Source organism: Zerene cesonia, unplaced genomic scaffold (assembly GCF_012273895.1).
Source record: "Zerene cesonia ecotype Mississippi unplaced genomic scaffold, Zerene_cesonia_1.1 Zces_u003, whole genome shotgun sequence".
NCBI classification, from domain to species: domain Eukaryota; kingdom Metazoa; phylum Arthropoda; class Insecta; order Lepidoptera; family Pieridae; genus Zerene; species Zerene cesonia.
The window spans coordinates 2980930-3003582 of NW_024045133.1; the positions used below are offsets into that span (position 1 = coordinate 2980930).

At 37.9% G+C, this 22653-nt stretch overlaps 1 protein-coding gene across 1 annotated transcript in view; it reads right to left on the reverse strand.

The window, feature by feature from the left end:
* LOC119838478 (segmentation protein cap'n'collar-like) overlaps window positions 1-22653 on the reverse strand; it is an 87849-nt gene that overhangs the window by 60061 nt on the left and 5135 nt on the right. The window contains exons 2-4 of the mRNA XM_038364425.1: window positions 17398-17472; window positions 16431-16562; window positions 15985-16030 (exon numbers count right to left, since the gene is read on the reverse strand). Coding sequence (XP_038220353.1) covers window positions 15985-16030; window positions 16431-16562; window positions 17398-17472 — 253 coding nt within the window. The remainder of the gene's footprint in view (window positions 1-15984; window positions 16031-16430; window positions 16563-17397; window positions 17473-22653) is intronic.

Here is a 22653-nt window from a genome sequence, read left to right on the forward strand (position 1 = left end):
TCTCTTTCTCTTTTCAAATTGCTATTGCAATAAGCAGTATGGACGCCCATTGCATATAACATCCTGTCATCGTCATCATCATCATCAGCCCATATTTGTGCCCACTGCTGGGACACGGGCCTCCTATGAGGGTTATTACATCCTGTATCATCATAATTTAAATGTTTTATGTCTTCAATAAAGAATATGTAAATTAATTTCTCAAACGAAATAAGGTTCTCATCTCGAACCTATTTTTCCCGGTTTCCTAACTCGATAACTCCATGTGTTATCCGATTCATTATCTATTCAATAGGAGATTACAGCCCTTCGGTGCGGTCTAGAATCTGGGGGCTATACCTACCTCTAGGGCCGTTGGCCACATTTGCGAGACATCAATAAACGGAACGTACCAGACTGTAACCAAGCACTAAAACACTAAACGAGTCACTTCACAAACAACTATCCCTGTCAAAGGATCCGACACGCGCCGCGGCGAAACAGCACTGGAGTCGGATAGCCTGCATCGCTCATTTTTTGTCCATCCCATTGGTGGGCGTGGCCGCCGCGTGTGTAGTCGTCTCGCTCTGACGCACGCGCGTGTATTGCGCGCGAGCGAGACAGCCGCAGCGGCAGGATACGGGCGAGCGTTGCGGGTGTGTGCGTTTATGTAAGTCAGGGAACACATAGGTCGGTTTTGATTGGATTTTTTTTTATTGACCGCGCCGCGTTCGGCGTTGAGGAAAATACGTGTCTCTCGATATAAATATTTTTGTGTATTGGTGCAGGTTTTATTCGTTATTTTGATTAAATATAGTATGCTAGCTGTAACGCACGGCGTCGCTTGCGTGGTACACGCGTAAAAAGTGGCTTACGTGCTAATCCAGACTATAATCTATCTCTGTACCAAATTTTATACAGATACGATAAGCTGTTTTCGCGTGAAAGAGTAACAAACATCGAAAACATCCCACCATCCATCCATACTTATAAATTTTTGTTCATTAGGGTTCCAGGGATATCAAATTCTTTTATGTCCAATATATTATATTCCTTATCAAATACTGCGTATAAACATTTGTTATTTTCAGGTATAATCTATCCGTATTATAAATTACACTCAAAACAGTAAAACGGGTTTTACGTGAGGAAGTGACAAACATTAAAAACTGATATTAGTACATTTAATACAAAACGTTTTTACACGAAAACCAGTGAACGGATTACGATGATACTTGGCGCTGATGTAGCTGGTACATAAACTAGAATAAAACATGAGCAATAAAACACTAGCACTTGCCCGCGGGTTCGTTCGAGTGTTACACAAACACGCATCAGTTTTTGCTTTCGCACAAAAACTGCTGGACCGATTCGAATAATTCTTTCACTATTAGAAAGCTGCTATAAACGTACATACCACGGACAGAGCCAAGCATCTAGTATCTAATAAAATTAAACTATACATCTAGACCATACACCTAACTACAGTGCTTACACAGAAAATCTATACAAAGTCTATCTATACTGAGTTATCCGAGTTAGAATCTCAGAAAAAGATACAGACGAAATGAATGCCTCCTTCGCATTTTGGGAATGTCGGTTAATAAAACGATTATAGGTACCGAAGTAGGTACTGGATCTGAAAGGTCTGAAATGTGACATAGGGACCTGCACGTACGTATGTCCCGTTTTAGAATTAAGTTAATGCCCATTACTAGTAGTAGTTAAAAGTACGTTTCAAGTTAACGCTTATTTATTAACTAGCGGTCCGCCCCGGCTTCGCCCGTGGTACATATATAGCCTACTAGCTGCGCCCCGCTATGTCACCCGCGTTAATCTGTATCCCGTAGGAATATCGGGATAAAAAGTAGACTTTATGTTATTACAGTTGTCTAGCTGTCTACGTACCAAATTTAATTGCAATCGGTTCAGTAGTTTTTGCATGAAAGAGCAACAAACACACACACACACATCCTTACAAACTTTCGCATTTATAATATTAGTAGGATAGCCTTCCTCAATAAATGGACTATCTAACACGATTAGCGCGTTCAAACAAACAAACAAACAAACAAACTCTTCAGCTTTATAATATTAGTACACATCAGGATCAGCACATAGGCTACTACAAAAAGAGATTGCATTTTTATGTCATAGCGGGCAACTGAGCTGGTGGTTCGCCTGATGGTAAGCGATCACCACCGCCCGTGAACATTCGCAAAGGTTGGGCCTCTGCGGATGCGCTGCCCGCTTTTACGGGGTAAAGGAAAAGGAAAGGATACAACGACAGGAAAGCAGGAATGGACTGGGACGCGTGAGGATAAGCAAACGGGCCTCTTATGGGCATCTCGAAAAAAGTCCTCCGACGCGGGTTGCGCCGGTGCAAATTCGGATTTTGACGTGACAACGTCTTAAATTAGGTTGCGGCTCGGAGTCACTCATGAAAAAGTGTAACGCCCGGTAACGTTACGATGAGTCACCGAACTATGATCGGTCCGCCGCGCGCGCAGCACTAGAGAATTAGGCGCATTGAATCGGCGCGTGCTTGTGTCTCTGTCTCTGTCTTTTTAGTAAACAAAATATATTTTCTATAGTTAAAATTTGTGCAATTCTTATTTTCATTCAATTCCTTGTTCCTATTGTGCAATTTAATAATATTCATATCAATAAATATTCTACCGAGAAAAAGACGTTGTCACGTAAAATCTTCGCCCGTAAAACCGACTTTACAGGCAACCATTTTTTTTTTAATGATCGCCCGGTTCATTGCTCTCCCAAGCGATAGTTTGTTTATACGACAGCGGTTTTTTAGACTTTCATTTTCAGCCATTTCGCTCGCGTCATCATCATTTCATCACAATCACCGTGACTTGGTGATAAGTGTCGTGAGTGCAGAGAAAGTGTAAAAGTGCACTTCGCATGCAGCGGGCTGTTAGTGCGCGCGTGGGAGGCGCGCAACCGGTGCGCCGGTTTCGATGGGATTTTCGTCGTGGTGTATTATAGGTGAGTTAGAGTCGTATCACTCTATATGCTAATATGCAAATACAGTTGTTTTACGCCGGTCCGTGTGTTTGACGTAGATCTGTTTGAGAAACGACGTGTGTTATTGTTTGTTTGTTTATTTGTTTCGATTGTTAACTCAAAAAGTACTGAACCGATTTTGAGAATTCTTTCATACAATACAAAACCAATTTTTGACCGAGTGGCTCAGATTATACTTTTATCTCGGGTCAATGCAGGTGAAGCCAGGTTGATTACTCATACATAAGTATCCTACCATTATTTATTGTTTTTTTTTTTTTTTTTTTTATTATAAAAATCTTAGCACTTGGAGCAGGGTTATCTACATGCATGATTATAATTTTTTAGGCTATATTCTTTGTTACTCTTGGTTTACTCTAAGTTATGACTTTGTTTGACGTCATATATTTAAGTTAACGCTCGTGTGTAAGTTGTGGTCACATACAATAGGTTGTGCATACGCCAACTTATATTTAAAAACGATGTGTAGCTTAAGTTTACATGTAACAACCATTTGTGATCCTTAAAAAATTAAATAAAATAAAAATAAAACGTATGCATCATTTCAATGCACGTATAGCTTAGACCATCAGGTGGTCGTTCGGAAACCGTGCGATCACGCCGCGTTGCGGTTTCGCGGCGCAAACGTCACGATGACGTCACAACATGGCCGCCGCGTCATGACCAATCAGCGGTTTTGGCGCGTTCGTATTTTTAAACATTGAATCCGACAAACGACATTGAAACAGAGGTTAGTGAGCGTTGTATCTGTTGGCTTTATTATCAGTTTAATACTAGCTTTTGCGAGCGGCTTCGCACGCGTTATCTAGCCTATCGCCGAAGTGAGCTCATACCCTGTCCGTACACTAAATTTCATCAAAATCATTTCATCAAAGTACGTAGTTTCAACGTGATTGACGGACAAACATCCAAACAAACAAATCCTACATCCTCATCAGCATCAGCCCATACATGTTCCCACTGCTGGGACACAGGCCTCCTATGAGGGTTCAGGCCATAATCCAGCACGCTGGCCAAGTGCGGGTTGGCAGATGTCACATGACGTCGAACTTTTGATTCTCGGACATGCCGGTTTTCTCACGATGTTTTCCTTCACCGTTTTAAGCAGTGGTGATGTTATCCACATGCGCAGATAAATTGAAAAATCAATTTATTTTCTGCACGTTCGCCCCGGTCTCGAACCCCGACTTATCGATTTTGAAGTCCGAGGTTCTCACCACTGAGCCACCACTACCTACAAATCCTGCATCCTTCTTTATTATTTTTTTATGATTTTCACACTATAAATGTGAGTTTATGTGTGTTCGTTACTCTTTCGCGCAAAAACTACTGAACGGATCGCAACTTTTGTATTTTTGTATGTTTGTAAAGCGTTTTCACGAACTCTCAGAACCACTGGACCGATTTCAAAAATTCCTTCAGCATTGCAACGTCACTGAGTTACATAGGCTGTATATATGTACCGCGGGCGAAGTCGGGGCGAGCAACTAGTTATCAATATTTGTGATTATTAACTATTAATGGATGTATTATATGGTTATATATATACAACTTTATTTACTTACATATGAATTTTTTCTATACTAATGTAATAAAGAGGATAAGTTTGTTTGTTTGTACCCTAATGGCTCCGAAACTACTGGTCCGATTTTGAAATTTCTTTCACCAAACGAAAGCCACATTATTCCCGAGTGCTATAGGTAGGATACTTTTTACTTGTCTTAATAAATTTTATTAAAATTTTATTAAAGTTTTGTATAAATTGAGTGATTTTTATTATTTACTAGCTGCACGCCCCGGCTCCGCCCGGGTTGTCATTTATCGTAATTAAAATTATTTAAACTATCCTATCTCTCAAGTTGGATCGAACTGCACGTGGTGTGCGAATTTTATTATAATCGGTTAAGTGGTTTAGGAGTCCATTGAGGACAAACATTGTGACACGAGATTTGTATATATTAAGATTTATTTATTTGTTTATTGGTAATCCTTTTTTTGTTTTTAATTTATTTATATATTTGTTTATTAGAAATTATTTGTTTTATATTTGTTTATTGTTAGAATAAATTTGGTATTTAGTTTAAATCATGTAAAATTAAATTTTAATGGGACTAAATTCTAATTTCCTACTTTTAGAAAAAATCACGTGTTATCGCGAACATAAAACTCCATCGAGAGGGGTTCATCAATTTCCACGAAATTCATCAACCGACTTTGAAAATGGGGGAAGAACACGACTAGTAAGAGGTAATAGACTGTATCTCTTATTATTACATAATTTTGTTGTCCATTTTTGCTTTTGAAGAACGTGTAAGACGCTGAGTCGTCCACTGTTACAAAATCTCATCTAATTCAATACAGCCGTGATAGAGTAACAAACAGACTTACACAAATTTATAACATCACCTACTATATACTAAAATGTCTTTTCAAAAGCCGATCGAACACAAACCGCACACTAATAACAACAAACTACCATAATCATAAAGTCTCACCGCAATCGCCGCACCATTTACGTAGGTAGGTAGGTGGTAGCAACCGATTTTTTTTTTCTCATACAAATTGAGCTAAAAGCATTAGTCCTTTGTGCCTCAGGTAGTCTTATCTCAAGTGTTAATACTTCGTAATTATTGCGGTCAAACGCGTGAAAGGGCAGACGGGATTTGGATGGGCAAAAAAATAAAGGGTTATGACAATTTCAGTGGGACATTCAACAATCGATAGTTGAGGCTACTTAGGTAGTTATTTGTTGTGAAAACGCTGTGATTGTTTAAATAATTTACGACGAGATTAATTTTAATGGAGTTATATTTATAACCGTGAAATATTACTTTCTTTCTTTCTGTCTTTAAAACTTATTCTTATTAATACGATTTTAGCCTCATCTGTATGTTTGTATGTAACCGACTCGTTTAGACTCGATTTTGACCCACTTCAAACGGACGGATTCAATTCAAACTCTGTACACTTATCAAGGATCGGTGACAATGCAATAATTTCATGTGTTTATCTTTATCCTGATTAGGATCGGCGGGATTAAATAATGTCCTTACATACTCTGTGCAATTTAGTCGATTCTATTATTGAAGCGTGTATTTTAGCGTTTTTTAAAGTATATTTACTATTTTCATCTTCCAAATTGCTATATAAGTCCAAGCAATTTGAAACGCCAAAATATTATTCAAGTAATTGGTACATATAGACGTAATATTGATAATTTGATAAAACCAAAAAAAGTAATTCACTAAGCTAAAGTCTTAATTTATTGTCTTTCAGTTGAATTTAGATTCATAAATACCTACCTGCCTACCTACCTGGGTACCACACCCATATAGGAAAATTTAATGTCCGTAGGTAGCTATAAATCAAAACCCATATTTAATAAACCTTAATATAAAACCTCTTTGGCCATAATACCTATCAATATAACTTATTTAAAAAGCGGTATCGCCTTTGCCTAGGTATAAATAAAAAAAAAAAAAGAAATTAACATTCCAAAGCCATTATGTTACTCAACCGGTCAAACAAGATTCAACCTTCCTGCATACGAATTAAGCTATACAATAGAACGCTCCCACAGATTCGAATTACTTAAAACAATACGACCAAAGCGCAAAGCAAATAACTCCGTATTAACTCTATGTAAAGTCGAAAATCAAATATCGCGTTCACACAGCGAGCGTTCGAATTCCACATTCGAATGATGCACGATGCTCACGCAAGAACATTATCTCACACGCTGCGATAAGGTCCAAATTCCGACCTGGAAACCGTCCACGTACAACCTTCTGCATTCGAGGAGGATATTATTGATTAGTCAAGAACCGGCCAATCGGGAGCGCTTACAAAACAAAATGGCGGAAAGGGTCTGTTGAAAATTTATACCCGGCGCACTAATTTATTACGCATTGTACTCCGCCGACATTAATCTTTTCCCTTTTATTAATGGTGCGCTGTTTTATTTTAATGAAACCGCGGGAGAGGTTCCCGCGCGGCGGCCATCTTGTTTTCACTGAACATACGCGCTGTATTGATTTTTCGAATTTTTATGTATTTTTTGAATATCGAATCTCGTTTAGTTTTTTTCATAAAGATCGCTCGCCAGTTACACGACTTGCGACTTGAAATCATTGACTTAATGCTTTTTGAGGTTGTTCTATTTTCATAAATTGTAATTTTAACTATAGGATTAGTTAAACGGAACATATCTGGAGGTTGTGAAAATATCTAGAAGGCAAGTTAAATAGTATTAAGAATAATTTACAATTCCTTATGGAAAACTAGCTGCGCCCCGCGGTTTCACCTGCGTAAGTCCGTATCCCGTAGGAATATCGGGTTAAAAAGTTGCCTATGTGTTATTCCAGTTGTCCAGCTGTCTACGTACAAGATTTCATTGCAATCGGTTCAGTTGTTATTGCGTGAAAGAGTAACAAACTGACACACATACATACATCGATCCATATTTAAAAACTATATAATAATTCCCCCAGTTATGTTATGTTTCACCACGGTTAAAAGCAGCCCATGTCACTCTCTAGCCTCCTGACTATCTCCAGACACAGAAGTCATATCATGCAATCGCTGCGTTGCGACGTGAAAGAAAGACATACATACATTCTTATAAACTTCTTCGCGAGGAGGTTTCTATCCAATCATATTTTTAATACACCTAACATTATGGTATATATATTTGTTGTTTTCATGTATAATCTATACAAATTACAAATTACACCCAAATCAGTACAGCAGGATATACGTGAATTAGTAACTAACCTTACAAAATATTCCTCACAACATTTAGAATTTATATCAGAAGATTTAATACGAATGCTTTATAGGTATAGAAAACAGAAATTTATAAAAATCATGGTAATATTATAAACACAAAAATTTATACGTTATGCTTCTTGCACTATCACGTGAAAACCACTAAACAGATTTCGATGATATTCGGCGCCGATGTAGATAATGTACCAGTAATACAAGAGCTATCGAAACACTAAGTCCTACCAGCGGTTTCGTCCGCAGCGCAGCTAGTAACAGATACACAAACTCACAAACATTTATTTCGAAGCACTTTCGAATCGTCATAACACAGTTATAACATTTATTATTTTTTATTAGTTATAATATTTTTATTTTAACACAGTTTTAACTCTGGAGGCCCATATCCTTTTCCTTACCCTTCCCAGTCCTTTCCTTTATTCCTATCGCCAATCCTTTCTTAATCCCTTCCCAAAAAGTCGGCAGTCCATTTGCAGAGGCGTAAGGTCTGCAATGGACCTTACGCCTCTCCAAATGTCCACGGGCGGTGGTAGCGCTTACCATCAGGCGACTCACCAGCTCCATTGCCGACTATAACATAAAAAAAAAAAAAAATTACCATCGGTTCGGAAGGCGGTTCGTACAGAGAGAAGTACCAGCTAGCATCTCTGCAGTTTCCCTCCTTCTCCCGTCCCCTCCTTCACCAATACAACCCCGACCATGATGTGACAAGGTCAGCGTAAACGCTGGCCCATCGTGACTTCGGTTTTAATGTCATACAAAAAAAATTTCGATACATCATCACAACAGCGAGCGGTTCGCGTGCGTTGAACCTGGTTAAGCGACGCGGCGAGCGGTCGCGCGCAAGATGGTCAGCTCTAACTCAAACTCAAACTCATACACAAACTCAAACTCAAACTCATACTCAAAGTCAAACTCATACTCATAATCAAACTCAAACGCATACTCAAACTCAAACTCATACTCAAACTCAAACTCAAATTCATACTCAAAGTCAAACTCATACTCATAATCAAACTCAAACGCATACTCAAACTCAAACTCATACTCAAACTCAAACATATATTCATTCAATTAGACTTCTTCTAGAAGTAATTTTGTATCGACATAACACAGCTATAACATTTACCGCCGGTTCGGAAGGCGGCAGGCGGTCTCTACAGAGAAGCGCCGGCGACAAACTCTGCAGTTGCTCTTTTAAAATAATATCAATTTTACATTTGAATTCTACATAACATGTAACATGTACATAACAATGATGCCAATGAACTGACCTGTGGTTCTTAAGCGACAATGGATGTCATCCATGGATTGTCATCCTACTATCCTACTAATATTATAAATGCGAAAGTTTGTAAGGATGTGTGTGTGTTTGTTGCTCTTTCACGCAAAAACTACTGAACCGATTGCAATTATATTTGGTACGTAGACAGCTGGACAACTGGAATAACACACAGGCAACTTTTTATCCCGATATTCCTACGGGATACGGACTTACGCGGGTGAAACCGCGGAGCGCAGCTAGTGATCCATATATTAATTAATGCTACAATAGGCTCTCCGCTGAAAGCTGCCCTATGTCGGAACGCTCTCTGGACTGCTATCTCAAATATCATATCGTACTATCGCTCCGTTCAGACTCGATATAGAGACAGATAAACACATTTTAACATTTACAATAGTAACTACAGGGTTAGACAAACATTTATAACACTACTAGCCGGTCGCCCCGGCTCCGCCCGCGGTACATATATAGCCTATGTCACTCAGTGAAGTTACAGCCCTCTCGAATGGTGAAAGTATTTTCGAGATCGGTCCAGGGGTTTTTGAGTGAAAAGCTAACAAATATACAAAAGAACAAGTCCGAATTTAGATGGAACCAATTGGCAAGCACCGCCTTTCAAATAAAAAAAGAATCATAGAAATTGGTTTATCGCGTAGAGTGTTATGAGGTAACAGACACAAAAATTAAATACAATCGTCTTGATAGCGTCCTCCTTTTTTTAAATCGGTTGATATATACCTACGTATAACGAAAAGTGGTAAAGTTTTCAACTGCGTATGTTTGTATGGCGCTATCTTTAGAAAGCACAAATCCGACCATGAATCCACCATACACGAGTGACAGATGTTTTATATCTTTCTTATCACGGACGAAGCCGGGGCAAGCGGCTAGTAGCATACCTATAGACGTGTCGTGTATAATGACTTTTCAACCGACTTCATAGAAGAAGGAGGTGTACTTTTACATCAATTTTTTTAAATGCCTTTTTTTTTTGTGTTTTACCTAAAGGACTTACCTTAGCACAGGAAGAACCGATATTGATTCGAACCGATTCTCTTTACCGATAAGTGTTTTATTCTTACTTTCCATATGTAGGTACACGTGTAATCAAAAGATAACTTTTCTTTTTTTATGTCATGTCGGGCAACCGAGCTGGCCGGGTTCGGTTCGCCTGATGGTAAGCGATAACTCGTACATTAAATAATATTTGAAACTATTGAATAGGTCCGATTTAAAACGCGCTTTAAACCCGTCAAAAACCACACAAAAAAACCTCGCATTATATCCAAACTAGCTGCGCCCCGCGGTTTCACCCGCGTAAGTCCGTATCCCGTAGGCATATCGGGATAAAAAGTTGCCCATGTGTTATTCCAGTTGTCCAGCTGTCTACGTGCCAAATTTCATTGCAATCGGTTCAGTAGTTTTTGCGTGAGAGAGCAACAAACATACACACACACATACTTACAAACTTTCGCATTTATAATATTAGTAGGATTAGTAGGATAGGACGTACTCCAGCATAACAATGGACTAACATCGCGGACGCGGCCCGTGATTAATAGTATGAGAACGTCTCAATCCCGGGGGAGTGCCGGCATCATTAATAAACCTTTTGTTGCATCGAAATCGATTCAGCCATTGTGCACGTACGCACGTATGTATTTACTTATGTAACGCCGTGTGATGCGGCCTTGGTATTTATTCTGTATTATGTAGTTGATTGTAATAGTCGTTGTTGGTTTTTTCGTTTTTTTTTTTTCAATACGTCTGTCACGATATCCGAAATAGACGTAACGTTTTTGTGTAATCGTCGGATTGAACGATATTGATAAGACTACCTACTACGATCAGCTCGCATATCCTACTAATATTATAAATGCGAAAGTTTGTAAGGATGGGAGTGCGTTTGTTGCTCTTTCACGCAAAAAATACTGAACCGATTGCAATGAAATTTGGTACGTAGACAGATGGACAACTGGAATAACATATAGGCAACTTTTTATCCCGATATTCCTACGAGATACGGACTTACGCGGGTGAAACCGCGGGGCGCAGCTTGTTGTATATATACTCGATTCTTAACTATTTTTAAATATCTTTATAATAAATAATATAAAAACTAATAAAATTCATTGTACGTACAGTAAATAGGGAGCTTTTTAAATGAATCAATGTAAATATTTAAGAAGAAAGATTTTCACATTCTTCAGTTTATCTAGCGATATAGTCGAAACTACTTTATCGATTTCGATAATTCCATCACCAGCAGAACGCTACGTTATATCCCAGTGACGTGCAGTATATTTTTTGTCTTACTATTCGGGCCAACCCGGGCGTAGAGGGTAGTTTAAAATATAATGAATAAATTATAACTTCGAATTGCTTCTGTCAAGTCGAAATTTGTTTTCGTGAAGTTATATTAAGTTAGAGATTAGATGACAAAAAGCAGTGGTGGCTCAGTGGTGAGAACCTCGGACTTCAAAATCGATAAGTCGGGATTCGAGACCGACGTACTGACATACCGATACAGAGGATTTGATAAATATCGATTAAACTGACAAAATTAACGGACAAACATACAAACAAACAAAATTTCACGTTTATAATACTAGCTGCGCCTCGCGGTTTTACCCGCGTAAGTCAGCATCCCGTAGGAATATCGGGATATAAAGTTGCCTATATGTTATTGGAGTTGTCCAGCTGTCTACGTAGCAAATTTCATTGCATTCGGTTAAGTAGTTTTTGCGTGAAAGAGCAACAAACACACAGACATCCTTAGAAACTTTCGCATTTATAATATTAGTAGGAAGTAGGATTAGTGTGAAGTGTGATTAATATTGATTAATATAGTTTTTTAACATCTCTAAAAGCTTCCCCAATAGGTTTTTAATTTCTCGTTCGATGTAAGTGCCTATCCTCTATTACAACTCCCTATCGCCCCCTGCAAAAACACAACAATATCATAATAATAATTGAAATCGCCTAATAAAGCACCCCTATATACAGCGGCACGTCCGCCCGCGCCGGCGGTTCGACCCCAAATGGGCGTTGAGAACACGTCGAAATTCCAAATTCCAAATTCCAAATTCAAAATTCAAAATTCGAACGTCGAATTTCAAAAAAGGAACCGTTCCGAAATTGGACGAGTCATCGTTCGCTCGCTCGGTCGATACGATTAATAATTTCTTTTGTAGGTTAGTTTTTTGTATTGGCTATTTAATATTTATGAATTTCGTAAAATTCTGACATATTGAAAAATGCTCGCGCGCTGACAGCTTGATCGGGCCAGATGCTGGGCTATATTCGATGTGAATTTGGCAAAGTGGAAATCTTTTGTGCTGTTACATATTTGAATGCATTGCGATTGGTGAATTAAAAATGTATGTCGAATAAGTCTATATTTGCAACTACTGTTTCTGTTTTGATGATACTTTGATAGATATTATGTTTGCAATAGAGGCAATTTCAACTCGCTTAGATCGTAAAAGCACTGAACGCAAGACGGTTTTTCGGACGAAAAATACATACAGAACGAATAAACCGATTTTAATAGGACTTTTAAAAATTACACCTTACATGGTGTACGGTGTAATTTTATGGTACTATGGTGTACTTCAAACTAAATGTTAAGAAAGTGTTATGTATATATTTGCACTAGCTTTAATAAGCAATTTTTATCCCGATATTCCTACGGGATACGGACTTACGCGGGTGAAACCGCGGGGCGCAGCTAGCATATTAATATCAGGATGGATACTGGGTCTATTTCCTAGTATTCAAAGATAACTCCCGCGGGAATGAGATACAAGACACATTGCGTTTAAAAGTAGTCTTTATCACTCTCTCTAAGAATCATATCATACAATCGCTCCGTTGCGATGTGAAAGAGAGACAGACGGACACAATTAAACATTATATAATACCAGTAGCTTCGCACCCGGCTCCGCCCGCGGTACATATATAGCCTATGTCACTCAGTGAAGTTGCAGCTTTCTGAATGGTGAAAGTATTCTCGAAAGCGGTCTAGTAGTTTTCGTGTGACAACTTTACAAACATACAAAACTAAGAAGTCTCTTCTATATAAAATTAGTGTAGAAGTAAGGCGTCCCACGATAAATATAGACTTGACGGACTTGTCTCGATCGTACCTGCCCCATACGTTGGGGCATGGGGCAGAAGTGCCCCCGATTCGATATATATCAATAAACGCCGAGTCATCGACTGAATATAAACTAGACATCTTGCTGCGCCGTCCCCACGGAGAAGAAAATTATTAAAATACATAAAAAAAATCCAAACGGACGGACGGACGGACGGACGGGTCGTTAGATGGTGCGTTTTTTTATTTTAATATCTATTGAAGTGTTGATGGGGAAAAAAAAAACACTTTTGTGATCCCGAATTGTGTGATTGTATGGGTTATTGGCGGGAAATGATAAATAATTATAAATCAGTCTCTAAATGTATTAGAAAGAAATAAAGACACTATTTCTTTTTTTATCTATTATTTTTTATCTATTATAAACGCCAGAAGGCTGATCGCCTACTTGTCCGTATAGAAAATCGATCAGTGAAACAGATGTATATCATCTGCCCCATACCCCAGGGGGGGACACGGGACTCCACTTTATTATAAACGCGAAAGCAAGTATGGATGGATAGATGGATGGATGGATGGATGTATGTTACTCTTTTACGAAACGTATAAGAAAGAAAGAAATTAAATAATTATTATCCTACTGATATCATAAATGCGAAAGTTTGTAAGGATATTTGTATTTGTTGCTCTTTCACGCAAAAACTACTGAACCGATTGCAATGAAATTTGCTACGTAGACAGCTGGACAACTGGAATAACATATAGGCAACTTTTTATCCCGATATTCCAACGGGATACGGACTTACGCGGGTGAAACCGCAGGGCGCAGCTAGTATCTATTATAAACGCGAAAGCATGTAAGTATGGATGGATGGATGGATGTATGTTACTCATTTACAAAACGTATAAGAAAGAAAGTAGCTAATAATTATTATCCTACTAATATTATAAATACGTAAAATTTAAAGTATGGCTGGATGGATGTTTGTTAGTCTTTCACGCGTAAACAGCTGATCGTATCTGAATTCAATTTGGTACAGAGATAGATTATAGTCTCGATTAGCACATAGACTACTTTTTAACCGGGTACCGCGCGAGCGACGCCGCGCGTTACAACTTGTATAAAATAACTTATCAAAGAACTGAACCACCTTTAAATCGTCAGAACTAGACCGAACTAGACACCAGCTTTCAAATAAAACAACCAATCATAAAAATCAGTTCACAATAAATTCCTTTATCACTACATAGTATATATATACAGACAAAGTCGCTTTCTCTGTCCCTATGTCCCTATGTATGCTTAAATCTTTAAACCTGCGCAACGGATTTAGATGGAGTTTTTTTTATAGATAGAGTGATTAAAGAGAAAAGTTTATATGTATAATAACATCTATTAAACTACTCCGTATTGACGCGTGCGAAGCCGCGGGCAATAGCTAGCTTAATTAATATATCACTATGAACGAATCAGTTAAAATTTACGTATATACAAACAACATTTATTTATGTTTGTTTATCTATTGTTGATATTTTATTCGCCTCCTACTTTATGTATGCACTTCGAAGTGTTGTATGTTTGTATTATAATATATTTATGTTTTAGTTATGCACTATCTACCGTCTTTTCCTCTATTAAACTCTTCCTATATCCAAAGCTTGCTTGGAAGATATCGCTTTTCAGCGACAAGGCCGCCCAATGTACTGCTCTTCTTTGTTTTTATGGGTGCATTAAAGTATTTATTTATTTAACATATAAAACGTTTCGTAAAGAAATGTTCATTTAATAAACAGATTGTATTTATGAAGAAAACATTAAAAAATATTATTAACTAGTCGCTCTTCCCGGCTCCGCCCGAACGTCGCATCCCAAGGGAGCATTTAATCGGGATAAAAAGTATTCCATCACCCAAATCAGCTCATACCCTACCCGTATACCGAATTCCAACAAAATCCGTTCAGTAGTTTCAGCGTGTATGACGGTTCAAACATCCAAACGAACAAATATAAGTGCGATACAAAAAAAAAACAAACTACTACAATCCAAATAACATCACTCATAAGAAAAATCTCGGCCATCCAAAACCCGACCGCGCCCGACGCCACTTACCCCCGGCTATCGACCCCTCCCCTTATTGGCGGCATACATACAAATTAAATATATCGCATTCACCCCACGATAAATAAGGGTGGCGTATTTACCTAGGGGATGATTGTATTGCCTATATCCTCTCGGAAAATAATAGCTTTTAAACCGACTTTTGAAAAAGTGTAATGCAAGTTTCATGTATGCATAAGTGTTATTTTTAAGTATTTCGCTCTTTTAAGTGAACAATGCTGAATCGTTTCGGCCGAAATGCGATATGCGGATAGATTAAAACCTATAATTATACTTTCATGTGATCGATACATAATTTCTCAACTGGTTATATAAACGAAACCGCGTTATTAAATCTAGAAAACTACTCGACCCGTAAACGTGAAATATTGCAGAAAAGTAGCTTACTGTTAGGAGTTTAGAATGACCTTATCTATACTCCAGCTAAAACCTAGTCATAAAAAGTTATAACTAAAAAAATAGGGATGGGAATAGGTAAAGTGGTGGATATAAGTGTAGGTGTTGGTTGGTGTAGGTGCAGGTGTAAGTGCAGGTGTAGGTGTAGGTGTAGGTGTAGGTTAGGTTAGGTTAGGTTGGGTATAGGTGTAAATGTACCTGTAGGTGTTGGTCTGCATAGGATAGGTTCGGTTTAGGTGTGAGTAGGTACAAGTTTAGGTATTAAAATTAAACACTAACCTGTCTCTGTATCAACGGTGTAAGACAATCCAGCCCATAGGTCGTCCTGAAAACACATATCTATATAATAATCTATTCATATTCTAATATAATAATCTATCAATTTTCATCTATTTTTTAACATACAGATAAATCAACCGACTTCAAAAAAAAAAAAATGGATCTGGTTCTCATTTAAATTGGTTTCTTTTTGTGTTAGTGACCACAGAAACTTCGACCGACTGAACCGACTCTGATGATTCTTCACTTATTTGAAATCCGATGTCGTCCGTATGATTCCATTCAAATTTCATACAGTTCTGACGATTGAATTTTATTTAAAAATCTCTAATAAATAAATATATGCATTGATTTCATATCTCGAAGCGGCGGGCAAAAGCTATTTGAAAATGAGAAACTAAAATCAGAAACTAAAAAAAAAATAACAAACAGAAACAAGCCTTCACCTTGTCCGCATCAAGCAGAGACGCCTTCACCTTCTCAATGTTCTCATTATCATCGACCACGGTCTTCTCCAGCGCTTTCGGATCCTTGTCCAGTTCCTTGGCCAGTTCCACCTTCGTCGCTTGAGGGCCCTCCTGTGTTGCGAGCGTAAAACGGTTTTTTTATTTATTTCCTGTATAACTTTGTATAATTCGCTAAATAACAGTGACGTAATGTTATATTAAGTAATAAATAGTAGTATCGCGAAGTTTCATGATCGTCGAATGTATTATAAGACAACATTGCAAATTAAATAATTAAGAACTGAATTTATATATTGTATAACTCTGTATAAGGCAATTAAAAAAGGCAGGAAAATGTATTATTTTGTATCTAACATTGGAAATTGCAGTATTGATAAGTTGTTGCCGTCTTGTATAACTTTGTATAAGTCGAGTCCATTAATTTTATACTTGTATAATATTCAATCTCGAATAACTAAGTCTTTAAAAACATTAGTCATTCAGCAAAGGAACTAAAACTGGATTTAATAACCTAAAATAATCCATATTGTTATTTATTTTAAATATAAATTCCATTCAACATGTATAAATATCAAATATCCGCTAAGTTTTAATTATCCGCTAAAAGTCTTATACGACGTATAAATTAATTAAGATTTATATAAATCTCATTAGAAGTCAGCTCGCACCGGGGATGTACCACACCCTCACAGAAGATCGACCTAATATATTAGCATGCTACTGTGTTTCGTTCAACAGTTGGGAGGAGCCAGAGGCTCGTTCCCTTTTCCTCACCCCTCCCAGTCCACTCCTTTTCTTTTCCTTTATCCATTAAAAGCGGGCAGCGCTTTCACAGCGGCCCTACCTCAGCTCTGTTCACGGGCGGTGGTGATCGCTTACCATCCGGCGAACCACCAGCTCAGTTATCCGCTGTGACATAAGAAAAGAAGAGAAAATATCTACTTACGATATGCAGTGGGTCGTCGAGGGAGAAACCCATGTCGACATCTTGCTTCCAGAGGACTTCTATAAGATCCATGTCCTGTAATGAAATACATAAATTAATATACGTACAGTAGTAATAAAACATGTGTGTGTTAGAATAAATGTTCTTTTTTTCTTTGACTACGCGGGCAAAGCCGCGAGATTTTATTTGTTGCAAAATATACCACTTATTGTTGTACTTAGTGGAAATTAGACATAACATCCTACTGATATTATAAACGCCAAAGTTTGTAACTATCGATGGATGTATAGATGTATGTAACTCATTCACGCGAAAACAGCTTATCGTATCTATATGAAATTTGGTATGGAGATAGATTACAGTCTGGATTAGCACATTCTTTCTTACCGGGTACCACACGAGTGACGCCGCGGGTTACAGCTAGTTTTATATATATCTAGATGCAAACTGTATGAACATTCAATTGAAGTACCTATCCGCCATCTAGGTTTCATAATACAAGACACATAAAAATAAGCGCCATCATTATCAACGAGATTATCCACCAGTCGATAGATGGCGCTTTAATAACTAAGAAAGGCGCCATCTACACAAAACACATGTAACCTACTCACGCTATTTGCCCCTAGATGGCGTTGTAAACAATAATATTAATCGCAAATTAGTTGCGGTTTCAACGTGATCACGCATACAATTACGTAATCAAAGTAAACAATCGACACGTTGAGCAAATCAAATAATAACCCTTTATCATTGTGAAGTACGATAATTATGTAGCATGACTCGCATAACGAACGCGGAAATACGAGGATAAGATAAAATTCTAATACTCCCGTCGCCCGCCGGATGGCGCTGTAACAAAAATCCAACCAATACGTTCTAGAACATACGACGCCGTGACGTATTTATTGGACGCGAAATTGACAAGGTCAGTGTCGGTCAAGGCGGGTTGTTAGCACGCGCAAAATTTAGAAAACACGTGTCTAACAATAGTACGCATACAATGTCACACAATAAAATACAATAATTGTTTATCTATTCATATGTTAATACGCAGAGAGTCTTCTCAGTACACGTACGTGTTACAGCTGAGCTGTGTTTATGGTGCATTTACACATTCGCATATAATCATATCGCATGCAACGTTCACACGTTCGTCGTCCCTTTGATTGCGAATACGCGAGTCTGAAGGCGAGAAGCGTAAGCACTGTAAGCACAAGTGAAGTCTGTATCCCCTAGTGGGGTATGGGGCAGATGACATACATCTGTTGCACTGATCGATTTTCTCTATGGACAAGTAGGTGATCCAGCCTTGTCGCGGATGAATTTTAACCAGCTCCCGTGGCCCCCTCACTCAAGTGGCTCGACGGAACACAGTGGGATTTTGGTCGGTAAGAATCCGATATAACCCACGGCTCCATCCCTGGGGGCCGTGGGTATCTATGCAAGATTTCCCCACTATTAAAAACAGGTGATCCATCCTTCTGTGACCTGCCAGACTGAGACATTTCCCCAAAGCTCCCACCGTTAATCGAACCCGGACCTCTCAGTTCTACGCTCACGCGTTAACCACTGCACTCGTGTGGGCGAGCGAGCGAGATCAATGAAGAGAAGTGAGTGAAAGATAAGACTCTTATGAACAGCAGAACTTAAAAATACAATATTATCGGATGAAAATCTGTCTATATCTTCTATGATCATTGTTTCAGTGTCCCCTCTAGCGTAATGCGAGTTGCATGTATACACGTGCAGTGGAGCGTAGGGTTGCCACCTGTATCCTACTACTTAATTTATATAATATATAATATTATAAATGCGAAAGTTTGTGAGGATGGATGTATCTGTGTGTATGTTTGTTACTCTTTCACGCAAAAACATCTCAACCGATTGCAATAAAATTTGGTACGTAGATGGACAACTGGAATAACATATAGGCCACTTTTTATCCCGATTGATTTTTACAGCTTCTTGATCACCAGGTTGTCTGGAAGAGATCGCTGCCTAGGCCGCCTGTTAGGCTCTTGAATGTAATATGTATATTCTTTTACTTTCATTCTTATATATATTCTCTATTTGCAGAAACTTTTACTTCTTTACCTCTGTTCACACTATATACTTTAACTAGCTGTCCGCCGTGGCTTCACCCGTGGTACATATATAGCTTAAAGCCATCCTCAACAAACCGGCTATCTAACACTGAAAGAACTTTTCAAATGGGACCAGTAGTTCCCGTGATTAGTGCGATCAAACAAACAACCTCTTCAGCTTTATAATATTAGTATAGATTATCAAAACAAATTGTGACAACCCTAAGCACCGGTGGGCCAGTCGAATTTCGACCATTTTAAGCTATTTTTATCTGCTGATATATTATTTATCTAGTACAGTATTAATGGATATCTAGATAGAACACGCGCGGCACGTTGCACGTCTTTGTCTGATTAAATACTACATGCCTTCGTATGCATTATAGCTTTTATTCGGTGAGTGGGGGAGCCGGAGGCCTATATCCTTTTCCTTACCCATCCCAGTCCTTTCCTTTATTGTTATCGTCAATCCTTTCTTAATCCCTTTCCAATGTGAAGTCAGCAATCCATTTGTAGAGGCGCTCGGTCTGCAATGGACCTTACGCCTCTCCAAATGTTCATGGGCGGTGGTAGCGCTTACCATCAGGCGATCCACCAGCTCCATTGCCGACGGTGGTATAAAAGAAAGAAAGCTTTGTAAGAAATGGAACGGCTCGACCGATTAGAATGCTGTTTATTATGAAGCATCTGGCATCTACTTCGTCTAGTTATTTTTTTTCCAATTCGTTTAATTTCCTATTAGAAACGCAGCTTCAGTAATATTTATGAAATTTTCTATGTGTGTTCAGTGCTTATGAGAACATGTGGGGACTGGTTTTTTTATCGACTTCTATCAGCTTCGCCTGTATGTTTGTATGTAACCGACTCGTTTAGACTCGATTTTGACCCACTGCTAACGGACAGATTGAACTCAAACTCTGTACACTTATCAAGGATCGGTGACGACACAATAATTTCATGGGTTTATATCATTGGACTGGGACAATTTATATTAAGATATTTCTTAATTTTCATATGTATAATATTATAATATTATTTATTGCTCTTAACAAAAACTACAAAAAAACTTAATAACATTACAATATAAACAATTGGCGATCTTATCGCTGTTTAGTGTGTTGTGCTGTACATTATTAATAAATCTTTCTTTCTTTCTTTCTTTTATTTCTTGGTATCGCCAGTATTTCAAATGGCATTTTAATAATAATATAATGAATAAATCGCGTTTAAAATCCGTTAAAATTTTTTTAAATTTCTAAATTCAAATTCAAAATTCAAATTAAATTTATTTGCAAGAATGTAGTTACAAATTAAAGGTCTTATACAATATCTAAATGTATAATACTCGCGTAAAATCAAACACAAGCAAATACTAGCATTTTATTAGATAATTATTTCACAAAGAGTCGAAACTTTTTCGTTATCTTCAATAATTGTTTCCATTATCTTAATATATATATAAGTCACGTGTCGCTTTGTTTGTCCGCGATGTACTCCTAAACCACTCAACCGATTTTAATCAAATCTGCGCACCGTGTGCACTTTGATCCAACTTAAAGGATGGTTTATATTATTCAATTACGATAAACGACTAAACGGACGGAGCCGGGGCGTGCAGCTAGTCAATAAAATAAAATGTACACATATACAAACACGTGCTTTCGTTTTATTGTTTACGCACGAGTTTCGCTGCGTCATGCTAAACTATAAATAACATTATTTATATCTTTTATCTATCCACATTAATAAATCTCACTACTAATCATTGTAAACGTAGCATAACGGACGGACATGCTCGAACGTGTGCAAACGGCTGATCAGATTTTGATGAAATTTGCAACCGCAGCAACGCCTCCTAGCCTCTCGGCGGTTCGGCAAAAAGACGCGGGTTCGAATCCTACATTGTAATCAAAAATGGTTTCTGTTCTTTAAAAAATTCTCATTTATAGGTAACTAGCTTTTGCCCGCGGCTTCGCACGCGTTCAAAATCCGTTGCGTATTTGTTAAGACTAGCTGCGCCCCGCGGTTTCACCCGCGTAAGTTCGTATCCCGTAGTTATATCGGGATAAAAGTTGCCTATATTTTATTCCAGTTGTCCAGCTGTCTACGTGCCAAATTTCATTGCAATCGGTTCAGTAGTTTTTGCGTGAAAGAGCAACAAACACACACATTCTTACAAACTTTCGCATTTATAATATTAGTAGGATAGTAGGATTTAAGCATACATAGGGACATAGGGACAGAGAAAGCGACATTGTTTTATGTTATATAGTGAAGCATTTGAATACTACAAGAAAGCACCAACAAAAATCAAAGATCTAAAAGTACCAAAGTCCTAGGTCCTGTACGACTTAGCGTCCCTAGGACGTTAGTCCCTTGAACTCGAAGGTCTACAGATTCAGGCTACATCCAGACGTCTAGTGCCCGTCTGGCGCTGGCCGTTCAACTTTGTATTTATTGATAAGCGGTAAGCACTAAGTTTAAGCTAAGATATACCATCCTACTTATGTTATATCGTATGGACTTGTCTACTATGAAAACAGCTGATCAGATGAGAATAAAATAGAGATAGATTAGTCTGTGATAGATTATTAGCGTAGACTTTTTTTAACCGGGAAGTACCGCATTTCCTTTATGAAATTTTTCTATAACCTAAGGCTGCCTGGAAGGTATCGCTTCTCAGCGATAAGTCCGCCCGATGTACCGCTTGTCTTCGTTTTCTTTCTTTTTTTTATGTATGTCCGCTTCTCATTCTAAAGCCTAAGTTTTTTGATAAATTCAACCTTATTCCGATCAGTTAAAGTCGTAATTACAAAACACAAATATAAAAGTCTGCCCAAATCACAGATTGGGCAGACTTTTAACTCCGACGTTTATACACACTTATTCGACATATCGAGTCCTATTTATAGAACTAAATCAATCATAATTAGGGTCTAGATATAAAATCTTTCGACTATTAAATATGCGAGTTTTTAATGTCATCGTGAGGGATAAAAAAAATATTTTAATAGTAATATTGAGATAACAAGGAGTGTTATAATAGATAAGTTATTATAAAATATTGAAATCTTTTATATTGAAACATCATCAATGTTATACTTAGTCTGGCCATAAATACTGTTACACTTAATTATAAAAAAATATTACATTTGAATTTCGAATCTGT